The 14,014-nt window shown below is 39.2% G+C and overlaps 1 protein-coding gene across 4 annotated transcripts in view; it reads left to right on the forward strand.

Annotated features, from left to right (window-relative positions):
• mtus2a (microtubule associated tumor suppressor candidate 2a) overlaps positions 1 to 14,014 on the forward strand; it is a 46,700-nt gene that overhangs the window by 18,795 nt on the left and 13,891 nt on the right. For 3 of the 4 annotated variants that reach the window (XM_031320246.2, XM_031320247.2, XM_036009041.1), the window contains exons 4-5: positions 2,572 to 2,826; positions 12,995 to 13,159. In XM_031320246.2, the coding sequence (XP_031176106.1) occupies positions 2,572 to 2,826; positions 12,995 to 13,159 (420 nt within the window). The remainder of the gene's footprint in view (positions 1 to 2,571; positions 2,827 to 12,994; positions 13,160 to 14,014) is intronic. The other variant, XM_031320248.2, reaches the window with a different exon arrangement.

Below are 14,014 nucleotides of genomic sequence, written 5' to 3' on the forward strand. Positions count from 1 at the left end.
TTTTCATTGTTGTCTTTTCTGTAACCCTTAACAATGTGCCATTAAGCACTTTATTTTTTCTTTGTCATTTTCATCACTGTGAATTACAACTTTTTAGGCTTTTGTGAAGGGAAATCTCTCCATCTTGCATACACATGTTATAGTAATTATACTGTATATAGCAGTCAGAGTACTCTAACTACTCACATAATTACAGAGTAGGTTTTAAACGTTCTATTGTTATGATAATGAGGATCCTCAACTTACAGGACAGGACGTTTGTGATGTATTGTAACTTCTGCGTATTGAAGCTCTCATCCTCTTAAAGTAGCTCTGCAGAGATTACAATGCACTCAAGTATCATATTTAATAACATGCAATTTAACGCTTTGTGGAGGAAACCCATGCAGGTTGACGCAACATACCTTGGGCTGTAATTAAAATCGGTTGGTCATTATAGTGCTCATCCCACCTGTCCCACTGACTTTTCAGAGCCCAGTTTACATAATTCATCTTGTCTCATTGGATGCTCTTTCTTTTAGTGAACATCAATGGATGCAGATGATTTCATTTCTCAGGGGTTGTTGAGACACTGCAGGTAGTGTTTCAGACTTAAGATGAGAGAAAAGTGTTTTTTTTTTTAAATCTTTCGAATGGCTGAAGGGAGAAAACTGTAAGCCGGGAAAACACCCAGAATTTTATGATTCATGATGTGTTTTATGATTCATGATGTATTTTCAAATACACCCTTTCATAAATTGTAGCCCTATTTTTGTACTTTTTGAAAGCCGCTTTACTAGGTAGAGTATATTTTGCAGATGAAATTTGTGGAAAGTGATAAAGGTAGGAAAAGGCTTCAGAAAGAGACCAACATTTTTTTTTTTTTTGCTGGGCTAAAATAATACAGTGAAATACAGAAAGAGAGAAGGACATTCAAAGTCATATTAATAATTCAATCTCGTTCCTATTTCTTTTTAGATTGTTATGAATAATGTGTATCTTCATTTAGCAGGGGCTTATAGCTCCATGATATCTAGGCTGATGATGTTTGTCAGGCTCACTTTTCTCCCTCATCTCTGAGAGGGGATGAATGGAGTGGTGGGGGGGTGGAGGGAAATGAAGACATTTATCTTTAATGAACCTGACCTTCTCACTCTAGAGGAGCGAGCTCCAATCTAATAAACTGATCATGTGGCACACAGGCAGAAATTGAGGAAGGAGGAAAGAGGTGATAAGTGCGAACAGCGGCACTGATGATGCTGGAGGGGAGTTAAACTGGAAACTGTTCTCCCTCTTACTGTCCCATTTTGTCTTTCTCTACCAACAGAGCTTGTATTCCCCCTCTCAGAGTTCTTTCTTTCTTTTATTGATGCAGTGGTTACCCTCTAGCATGTACTGGAGCACAAAGCTGTGCCAAATAGTTGAGGAAAGAAGGCCGGCCTACCTTTTCTTTGCAGCCAGCAGGGGATAATGCTCCTCTTCTGCCCAGGATCTAAACCTTGTACCCCAGGCTTGGTTAGCCCAGATGGGGCTTCTATCCAAGGATTTGCCCACTGCCCACTGTGTGTAAATGTGTGCAGCCTTGGTTGTTCATGCCTGCACATTTCATCTGTCTTGCTGTTGGAAGCCATAGATTACCGAGAAATAGGATTTCTCCCCATTGCTCACTGACAATAGCTGCCACTATGGGGCTATGGTTACTTTTTTATCCTCCCTTTCTCTCTTTGATTCCCTGTCTTTTATTTATCCCCCTCTGTAAATGTGTTATCTCTCTTCTTCATTTTCCTCTCTTTTTATCCACCTTTTATTTTATTTTCTGGTTTAAAGTCCAGAAACCTTAATGATAGACCGATTTTGGGTAACAGCAGTTAGAATGACTGTATTACCTATAATAATGAGACATTACTGATCATGTGAACTCCAAACTCAAATGTATGTATTGAAAAGATATATCATCTGTGTCCTAAATAGTGGGTGTCATATCGAACGTCATTTCAGTGTTGGCATTAGAGAAACTGCTGGCCGCCAGCCTAGTCTGCCATCACGGCCAAAGCCAAAGGCAGCTGTTAGCAGCTTGTTGTGTATATTGTTATTATATTTGCTTGCTGTAGCAGTCAGAGTCATAACACAGAAAACATCCTGGTGCCCAGTGAGAGCTTAGTCAACACGAATGATGAATGATTCACAGGGGAAATAAACATTGCGGCCATGCTGAATGTCCTGCATTTTGTAGGGATGTGAGTCGTGGTTAATGAGTTTACAGTAGTTACTCAAACACACACACTCACGCACTCACACAATTTTACTTCTTTTTCTTATGGTGCTGTCTGTTCAGCACCACATGCTGCAGCTCAAGCAAACTAAGCATGAATGCAATTAATTACCAGATGAGTTGAAATGCAGGGAATGATGAGTTGCTCTGTTAATCATTGTTTGCATACTGTCTGGCTGCTGCTGTAATATTAGTTCAGTTTAATGTGACAGTATCGATGCTACCTCCTAAACAACTTTCTGTTTTCAAAATGTTGTTGAATAATGGATAACAAAAAAAAAAAACATTGAACATGATTCTTTATTGTGCTTTTCTAATAGATGACCAAGTTTTCACCCATAATGCTCCTCCTCCTGCTCCAGCGACAGCAGCAGCCCAGTCCCAGGCCATGGCCTCCAGGTCTCTGCTTCCCAAAGCGAGCCAGTCGGGCCTGCGCCCCCCAGGCTTCAGCTCCAGCCGTCTCCCCACGGGCCGCCTGGCAGCCTTCGGCTTCGTCAGGAGCTCCAGCGTGTCCTCCGTCTCCTCGGCCCACTCTGTCGAAAGCGCACAGAGTGACCCCTGCAGGACAGCTCAGCGTGAGTCCACTCATTGCAAATCTGTTGACACCACTGATACCATTTGTGAGAATGTGATATCATGAGTACACTGTTATCATCACCATACTTTTTTTTCTTCTTCTTTATTGCCTTTCTTTTATGTATTCTTCTCATGAATACAGATTGCATAAACAGCCCCCTCCCACATTCATTATGTTACAGTTTGCTTTCTCTTCCTGTGCTCCACCCCGTATTATTCTTCACTTTGTATTTTCATACACAAGCTCCAGGTCAATAACAACTGTAGAGCTGCAGTTTTGCAAAGCAGAGTAATTCACACATGATTGACCCAAATAGGGGCAATACTATTAGTTAAGTAAAGTCATTATCATTTAGACTAGAGGTGTAGAACACGCTCCACGCCACCTTTTTGTCTTACAGCAAATGTATGTAAAAAATAACAGAGCGCATGATGTCATTCCCTGGACTCATCAGTAATTTAGCAGGCTGATAACAAGGTATGTTCTGCAGAGTCAGTCAGCATTAGCAGAAATAACAGTATAGTATGGATACTTTTAATTTTCCCAGTCATGGAGAACTGGATTTTCCCAGTCATGGAGTACTTACAGTTGTGATTTCAATTATGCTTGGATTGCTGGTTGGTTAGTTGGCTGAGTTTGTGATAGCTGCATGTTTTTTTTAGTGTGACCTACATAGGGAATGCTTGCTCTTCCTCTCCCAGTTACAGTTGACGTAAGCACCTCCATTCTCACGCATGTCAGGCCCCCCTGTTATGTCATCACTTCTTTCCCTCGTTCTCCCTTTTGTACTTTTTTCCCTCTGATATTGGTTGGAAATTGTTACAAACAATGCGGTAATGTTGTGGAGGCAGCTTTTCAGTTACTGAGAAACAGAGAAAAGAGGATTCCCTAGGGTTTCCTCAGCAGAATGTGTTTGTTTAAAAAAAAAGTGTCATAAATGTGGAGATTTTCATAAAAAAAAAAAACTTGTCATATCTTTTTTATACAGGCACAGACATTGATTTTATAATTATTTTCATCAATGGCTTCTTTATGTTTGAATAAAGCCAGTATAGAAGAAAGGATGAATCAGTGAGTAGTGCTCTAATTGCATTGTGAGTATTGACCAAGTGTGTTGGCATGTGTGTGTGTGTGTGTTTGCAATAGGGCTGAAATGAGTAGTCGATGTATCGATTAGCAGAAAGTTAATCGGCACTTATTTTGATAAAATATTATTGGTTGAAGTCATTCTTCACATTTACCAGTTCCTTCTCAAACATGAATATACAAGCCATGTTAAGACGTCAGCTGGGTTAGGGTTAGGGTTAGTTGGGTAGTGTAATCAATTGATTAAGAAAATGATCATTGGTTGCAGCCTTGGTGTGCAACAATCGCAAATATAACGTTCATCTTTTTCTCCTCTTCTCTTTCGTTATTCTTTTTTTTGTTCCCTATATTCTAATACATGAACAGAATCAGCTGCACGAGGACACACATTTCCACCACACTGGATTTTCCACCAACTTGAATTTTCTGTAAAGCATTTTTTTTAAATCTCCTCCCCGATTTTAAACCCTTATCTTAAACACAATTTTAAAAGAATCTTTAAGAAGTTGCAGCACTTGTTCTAGCACTGTGGCAAAACGCGACAAAATGCTGGATTTTGGATTTTCATTTTTCTGTTTCTGTTTTGGTTGAATGCCAGACACAAATGCAACTTAATCAACAGTATTGAATTTACCCTTCCCTTTACTCCAGATAATAGCTTCAATTGTACAGTACTTAAAAAATAAATAAATTACCTTGCACGTATCGATATCAGGAATCAATTAAATGAGATTCTGCTGTAGCATTCTGGCCAAAGATCACAAATTAATTCACAGCAACGTACAGCAGACTTAATGTGACTGGTTATGTTACTGTGACAAGTGCATCAACTAAACCCTAAAGATAAATATACAAAATATAACAGTGCTCTTGTTTGTTAGCATAGTGTCTATTTACTGTAAGCATCTTCCAATATTACTGTAAGGTGCAGATTTACTCCAGTAATGTATCACCTGCAGTCCTCTATATGCATTTTGACCACTCTATAAATATTAAATATGTAAACGCAGACACACACACAAACTCACAAAGCACAGGAGCACCTGCCAGCAGAACGCAAAAGACTAGAAGTTTAAAAAGCAGTGCCTGCAGCACAATGTTCCACTTCCTGCTGTTGAACTGCTGTTGCTCAGAGCATGGTGAGACCAGAATGAAGGATGATAGACATGAGAGGCAAAAGATTAAGGGCCTTTGATGTTCATTTGTGTGTGTGTGTGTGTGTGTGTGTGCGTGCGTGCGTGCGTGCGAGCGTGCGTGCGTGCGTTCGTGCGTGCGTGTGTGTGTGTGAGAGAGAGACAGCGAGAGAGGCAGGAGGGGAGAGCAGGAACATTTACTCACTCTTTTGACTCTGTGTGAGCTGCTTGTGACCTTTAGCTGTAAAGCATTTGAACTCTCTCTATTTGAACCTTCTATACTGAAGTAGGCTTGACTGTAGATCGTCATATGTAGACTGATAGATGTAGTGCTTGTTGAGCTTTAACCAGGAGGTCGTCTGATGTCTTTTTGGGAAATTGAGGAACACTTTTAAAGTTTTTTTTAAAAGCTTGAACAATTTCTAAAATTCTGTCTTGTTGTTGTGTTTTGTCTTTTCTGGACCTGGATTTAGTTGTCATACATTTGACCCACCTACATTTATTCCATGCTAAACCCTTATGAAACGGGCCAGATGTAAAAAACAAATTACCCAGAGCCTTAACCGCAAAGTTTGGGTATTTCATGATGATAAAATGCTGAGGGTTTGTTTTTTTCTTTGTCCTCAGGGCAATTTAGAAAAGCTGAAAAAATAGGGGTGACATTTCGTTCAAAGTTAAGCTATTCCATGATTTGAATTTTAGATATTGTCAATTTTATCCATAATGAATTGCATTTTGAAATCCTTATGTAGCCAGAGGCACTGTTTTAAATATTGGGGCATGTTTCTGAGTCACTGCACACAAACCCATTTATTCACTGATTATTGTGATTTGCAGCAAGATGGTGACAGAAAAGTTAAGTGAGAGTGGGAAACAATCTTCAATTTCAAATTTCCAAGTTTCTGTTTAATCTGCATTTATTTGTGCATGCAATTGAGTGTTTAGAAGTACATGGAGTGTGCATGTGGTGATTGTTTGCGACACCATGATTTTCTTCTACCACTTTGGAGTCTTTTCCTCTTCTGACAGATTGACAGATGAATTCTCACACATGCTTCCATCAAGGATGTTGGGGGAGCTGCAGCAACCCAGTACCTCCTTTTGTAACAGTGAGAAGAAAGACCAGTCTCAGTTGCTCGTTTTCCACATTGATCAGAAAGCAAAACAGACTCCATTAGGGCTCTGTGTGATAGGAGAAATCATTAAGGAATAGAGGATTGGGGAGGAAAGGATTGCTAGGCTCCAGTATAGGAGTGGGTTAGAGGAAGGATCCCTGGAGTTTAAACTCCCCATTGCCGTAGCTCGTCAACCTGCTCTGATCAATGGGTAACATGGGTAACATGCGGATGTGTGTATATGTGTGCATGTGCAATTGTGTGTCTGTGGAGAAGAGAATGGAGAGGCAGAGGAAAACTACTTTGATTGGAAGAATGTGCTATATTTTGCACAATTATTAGTTTAGAATTACAATGTTAAAGGAATGGGTCACCCAAATTACTCCACCCCAATAACACAGCGTTAAATGGAATGGTTTTGTTTGTGGTGCTCACAGCCTTGAAAAATTATATATATATATAAAATAAAACAATTAATAGCATAATCTCATCCCAGACACAATGTCCTGGTTAATCATAACAATCCACTGAACACACAGATAATAGTTTTCATGGGACTATTTCTCTGGTAGAAAGTAGTTCCAATAAAAAGCTTTGACAGCTTGTTCTGTTGATTTCCAATGCTGTAAACATCACAAACAAAATTCCATTCGCTCACCCTGTGTTGGGATAGAGGTAGACATTTAAAAGATGCACTTTTATCTAAAGGAAACTGGTGAAATAAAACCAAAACTATCTGCATGGCTGGATACCACTTGAGGTATGTTAGAATATACTATTTTGGGTGTACCAACCCTTTAATATTGTTGGAGTATTTTATTGTTAAGTAAAAACTATAACCTTCAAGATACACCATATATTATTTGTAGTGAAACAAGTCAAAGGACACTAACATGGAAATTACTTACACACCCTCACATTCAGGTTACCAAGGTGGCATTGAGCTAGCTGGTATGACTTTAATTGATTCGTATCGCCTGTTTGCATAACCTATAGGTTACTCTATATGACATTGATTAGCCATTAACCCAATCCTCCCTGCAGCCCAGTCGCTGACATCCCCTATGGTGTTTCAGGGATGTGTGTATGTGCATGTGCATTAGAAAGAGAGCATCCACGCTTGTAAGAAGCCTATGGGGATACGTTGTTAATTCCACTGTGATTGACAGACTCCATTACATAGCTGAGAGGAGAATCCAGCAGGAGGAAGCCTGTGCCTCTGAGCCACGCTGACTTCATGATGGAAACTCAATCACCAAAACAAACTTTGTATTATTAGAGCATTATCGCTTCTATCCGTCTTCTCTTTTGGTGAAAATCAAATGAACGGAAGGGAAAACTGAGCAGGCAGCTGAAGGAAGATTCGGTGATAAAAGCAAATTCAATGAGAGGAAGGGAGATTGTGGTATAAAAAAAAGAGTGGAAAGAGGCATACATGGAGGGATTGGCACAGGGAGGAGAGTGGATGCCATACCCCAGATGCCATGGCTCAGATCTGGTCTGTGAATCATGCTAGCTCACTGTGAACAGATGGTTTCTATGGTGCATGCACGCACACAGATATGCACAAACGTGTATGTATATGCAGTGTACACACACACACACACACACACACACACACACACACACACACACACACACACACACACACACACACACACACACACACACACGTAGAGCAGCAAATTAGATGGGCCAATTAGATATGGCTGCCATTCTGCGACTGAGGAGAGGAAAACTAACATGGCAGAGGCTTATTGAAGAAGCAGAGCTGTGACAGTGAGGATGGACTCAATGGGCCTGTTCATTAACTGATAAACTCCCAGTATTTTATCCAGCTCCATGTTAATCACTGTTTATGAGCTTAACTGATGGTCCACACTGACAACAACATTGGGAATGTAAAAACCAGACCATCAAAATCAAATAACCATGTAAAAGATACTGATTCTGCACTGTGCTAAAAACAGAGCCTTGGTCTTCTCATTTTTATCAAATAATTTTTACGACAGCATCCCTGTTTCCCATCCTCTCTCCTACTGACAACCCTATTTTCTGTTTACATTGCTAATAAATTACTTGCTGAAATTACTTACTCCCTAGCATCTTTGTTTTCCCTACCAACGTGCAAGTAAATGTTTTCATCCTGTGGTAACCCTGTCACCTAAAAATGTACGTTCTCATGCAACGAAACTGCATTCTCAATTACGTTTTGAAGAAAGACCTTTCCTAACTTTTGTTCTTGTCCTAAACCTGTCCTTGTTAGGGATACTTTATGATTGTGCACAGCTCTAGACTGGATGGACAGAACCTTTAATCTCCTGACATCTGGATCCTGGCAGAAGACAGGAGGCTTGTGGATGCTGCTGTCAGCTCCAGTGTTATCTAATATCGCAGTCTGCAGCCCAGGTCTCAGCATGGCCATTACTTTGTGCTTTATGTATGCAGCTTTAACCTTGACTTTCACACACATCGCTGCAGATGCACAGTTGTGTACTTTGCATTTGCAGACCTTATTGTTAACAGGGGGAGTTAATCAGTCAAAGAACAAGTTATGCACATTTTGACAGCTGTTATTAAGTTTTTTGAGTTAAAATATTGTTTCTTTTAAACGTGTTTTAAAACTTTTAGCTCCAAATCCATGAATCTAATAAACTAGACACATCTTGTTACCCTCAAACTGACACAAATTTGCATGTTATTAAAGTTTTTTTCACAATCAAGTACAATATATATTATATTTATTTGCAAAACATGAGCGTATCATGCATTTTGGCACATGTTCTGGCACAAAATGATTATACTGACTGACACTGATCTGCTTTGTGATACAGTTGTAGACATATTTCCATATTTCTCTTGTGACAGCATGACGGTTTATGCAGATGTGTGCATATATTATGTTTGCATAGCAAAAACATAAAAGATCACAGGATTAATAGGTATTAAAGTGTCCCGTGCTTTATGATTGATGGATGAAGAGTAACAGCTAGACAGTTAAAATCAGCTTCAAACAAATGACAGGAAGCAACGATTATTAAGCAGGACAAATTGTAGGCTTTGATGAAGAAAAACTTCAAGCTTAATTACACACAATGTCTCCTGTATTGAGCAGCACTAAATCAAGCGGACATCTGTCTGTGAGAACACGTAGTCTTATTAAACAGGCACACTTAAAGTTAGAATTCAAATTAACTAAAAATATCAAATCAGTGTGTGAGAATATATCTTTCTTTAAACAACTAAAGATTTCTCTGTGTGGGATTAGATTATTTCAGTTGTTTACCCATGATTTCCATTTCTAGTTGTCAAACCCTCCACCAGCTTATCAGCTATCCCCTAAATATGCCTATGAGTCCATTCATACCAGATGCTGCTGTTTTTTTTAAGCATGCAGTAATTTAAAGTGTTCACATATTGCCCAGGGGCTATATGTTTTTGAAGAATAAGAGCTATTTCTATGGCATGTCAGCACTGCGAGCTGTGCAGTGGCTGCAGCTGACAGTGGTTGTGTATGTGTGTGTTCACCTGGGTGTGTGCCATCTGTGTTGTAAGCAACCTGGACTGACTAGCTTCTTTTGCAAAATGTGAACATGCTGATTTAGCTGACAGGGCGGTTTATTTCACAGTACAGTGAAATGAAACACCTCTGAGGTCTTAATTTTGCTATTTTACAATCAAATTAAAACTGCTAGGCTAATCATGCAGGTGACGTGCAGCTTGGTTCATTTTCCATATACACCAAGGGGGTGTAACACCAAAACTCTGAGGATGCACATGGAAATCTCTGACCTATCTGTTTCCTCTTCAGTCGGTGTATAGGACTGAGGTACAGGAGTCAGCATTATTCTACTGACATTAGTTTTGCTGTGAGGTGCAAGCTGCTTTAATAAAATGGCCTCCCACTGAGCTGGACAAATCTGATGTCTTTGTCCTCAGCTGTATACTTGCTCATGGTCCCTTTTTAATATCTTTGGTATTTTTCATCCATTTTTATATTACGCTAAGCTTGCCACTGGCTCCTCTTTGTTGCTCTTTTTTATATTCTTTTGTTTGCTTCATCCTGATCTCATGCAGCTAGCCTCTACCTTCCCCTTTTTCTATTCCATTCTTGTCTGGCATTTTGCCAATCAGTGATGCATATCAGCTTGCTTTTACCGTTAATGAAATACATCCCTTTTCTCTCTTTCTCTAAGCCCCTGAATTGCACTCTCCTTTTTATCATTCACAGCATTCCTCAATTTGGTTACACCGACTACCCAACTGCATCATTTACTCTTCCTCTCTCCGCTCTGTGCTCTGGGAATTTGTTTTGTACATACTTGACCTATGATTAATAAGCGCATCTCAGTTCATATCAACCAGCCAATTGATCGGTGTCAACTCAAAAAAGCACCAGTGAAAGTATTTGAGGTTAATGCAGAAGATTTGTTGTTGTTATTTAGATTCTAACCACGTCAACAAGTCTTCACGTGGAGGATGTTGACAGAAGTAATTGCAGAGCTCAGTAACAGCAGTGCAGTGTTCTGTCCAAGATCTGGCTTGGACACACTGCCCATGCCCTTGACTGGTTCATGAGGCGGAAATACTGTAAACAGCCTCACTAATCAACTCCTGGAGGAGCTCTGGGTTGACTAACGAAGCTTTCAGGAATGTAACAGGCATCACTAGTATAGGGTGAGATAGCATGTAAACAGCACAGCAGTGAGAAATCATAGATAAAGGCATTCTTGTATGTACTATGTAAGCAATTTTATCTATAGTGTATTTTTCCATTTTTACCAGTCAATTTCAATTTATTTTTACATTGAGGAATATTTAAAGCAACCACTGCTTGTGTTTCATTTTAATCCATGGGAGACACGTCATTTAACTCAGTTTAAGTTACAGATTAAAATAACATTGCTTGTGCAACATAGTATTGACAATAACAACAATCTGTGGTAAAATAGCCTCGGGAAGGAACTTGTTTTGGTGGAAGGTGTACATTCAAACGTTGTTTTAGATGTGCAACAGAAAACTCAGATTATAGTATAGATATAGAATAGTCTAGCTAGCTGTCTGGATTTACCCTGCAGAGATCTGAGGAGCAGTTAACCATAGTCCTCATAAATCAACCGGAGTTTAAAATTCCAACACAAACAAAACGGAAGATAACGGACATCTGGCTGAAAAGAGTGAAATCAGGCGGAATTTCCGATGGCAATGGAGAAACCCGGAAGTGGAACGTCGTAGATAAAAACTATATTAACACAGAGCGGGAAGTTGATGCAATAGACAAATCAAGTTTACATTAGAGTAGTAGTCATTACTAAAAATCATTAGCAAACATAAATATTTTTTTTCTGGAGTCATGTTGTCTAAAATAAGCATTAGCTTTAGTGCGTACGTTTTTTATATTATTGAACGTATATTATTGAACTTTTTTATATTATTGAACGTCAAGCTATTGCCAAATGAGTTGATACAAAGCTAATTACTATCAGCACCACAAAACTACTATAACTACTAAAGAAATAATGTGTTCATATTAATATTGTTTACTTTCCTTATGACAGTATGATTTTAAGAACAATATATTTAATACATTCATTCCATTAAAATAGTATGGAATACCATTGACATCATACATTGTAATCTTCAAATATAATGTACTGTGTGTGTGGACAATTTGACTCAAGAGACAGAGTTACTGATTTTCAATTTGTATGCCTCCGAGCTATTTCTCACTGCCCAGAGGCCATCAGTCCCCACCCGGGTCTCGGCCATTGTGCAACAATAAATGTAGATAAACATGAACACTAAATCAATCATATAAAACTAAAACCCAGATAACATATATGCACACCCAAAACATTAACAGAACATTATTAAAACACACTTTAACTAGGACAGAAACTGTTTAGAACATATATTTTTTTACCATGAGCCTTTGCATCGCTTCAGCGCAGAACAGTTACAATGACCCCGCCCCTCCATACAGAACTTAACATCCTTAGTTATCTTTGCTTAATATGATCTGTGCACTGCATACTTAAGCTGATTATTACAAACAACTAATGTTATTTAGTAATGAATATGGCTTTTAACAAAACATGAAAGAATAAGTAATGACCACTAATAAGTTTAATCACAACTAAATCTGGGTTTACACTCTGTTGTACTAATCTTTGTGGATGTGGAGAGATTGTGCTACATGGCTTATGTAATCACCAATCTCATGTCTTCTTACAAGCAGCATTACATTAAACTGATCATCCCCGCTTGTCACATGAACAAGGTGGAGAAGTGCAGGCAATCTGTTGTGTCATTATTGATTGGGGAGATGAGCAGGAGGCAGTGTGTGCTTGCAAGTGTGTAAACTATCTGCTAGTCATTTAATGGATTATAGCTGCAATACAGGCCAGGATGAGCTATGAATAGTGCGCTTATGTGTGAGTGTGCATTGCATTTTTCTGTGTATGTATGTCCTCAGTGGGAAGCGTTAAAGTGTCCCTATGTAAACATGTGTGCCAAACTGTGTGTGTGTGTGTGTGTGTGTGTGTGTGTGTGTGTGTGTGTGTGTGTGTGTGTAGGATAAGTGCAGAGCTCCAGGTTAACCAAAAGGAAGATTGAGAGCAGCAGCGAGACCCAGAGGTTACAAACCATTTCTCAGTCCAGTGAACCTAAATTCAGACATAACACAACCCCATCAGGCTATAGAAAAACCAATATGTGATTATAAAATGAAGGAACAGACAGCAACTGAGATATAGCAAAAGAGGGAACTCTGAAAATATATATATATATATATTATAAATTAACATATAAAACATATTTATGTGTATTCCAGGTCTGAGTGTAAGCGAGGAGCCTCCTCTTCACAGAGTGATCACTGGCCCTCCGTCGACAGATCACCAGAGAGGGGCACCATGTCGCAGCAACAGCCTCCAGCCGCCCTCTACCCCAGCCCTGCCTCGGCGCTACCTGCCTGCCCAGCCACGAAGCTCCCCTGGAGGTCAGTCAAAGATTTTATAGGAGAACAGAGCATGATTCTTGTTGGATTTTGAGAGAATGTTTTTGTAATTTGGCTCTGCGCAATTTCTACATGGACAGTCAAAGTATGTATTTCAGTATTGTGCAGGATTATTGAAATGTGTTCATAAAGGGAACAAGTAGGGAATCCATGTGCAAATACAGTCTGAGCTTCATGCATTTGAGAGAGAGAGAGAGAGAGAGAAGCAATGTTTCACCAGCAACAGATTGTGTCCTATTGTCACATGCTGCTGTCACATATGCGGTAAACAATTTAATAACCAGCTAACCATACATTATGTATTATGTATGTACTGGTGTTCAGAAGCAGAGGAACATTCCGCTTTCTAAAAAGGCAATAGTAAACAACAGGTTTAATAGTCAGTACTCGGGAATCAAAGAGAAAGTGTGTATGTTCAAGATATAAGCACTTTGCACAAATATTTTCATAAGAAATCCATGGTAGCAGAGAAATACTGTGTTTTCAGTGCATAAACTATACAACTTTTATTTTTCAACTTTCCTCTGCCTCCATATAGCACCTAACTAATCACAAGCTTCTGCTTTCAGGGGTTGTTGAAAGTAATTTTGGGAAATGCTGGAAGCCATTTACTTCACACTTCAACACTTAACTTCACTTACAAGATCAATCACAGAATGTGTCGAGAGAGAGAGAAGTGTTCTTTAGGCCATTTACTCCAGTGTACTCCTGTTCATGACAGCATTTTCTCATGTTTTCAAAGCTTAAAATACACGTTTAGCTTTTAAAGCTATGGTGAAGTATCATGAAACACAAACACCACAGATTTGACATGGTCTACGGCTAATCAATGTTTAT

Source organism: Sander lucioperca, chromosome 13 (assembly GCF_008315115.2).
Source record: "Sander lucioperca isolate FBNREF2018 chromosome 13, SLUC_FBN_1.2, whole genome shotgun sequence".
In the NCBI taxonomy this organism is placed as follows: Eukaryota; Metazoa; Chordata; class Actinopteri; order Perciformes; family Percidae; genus Sander; species Sander lucioperca.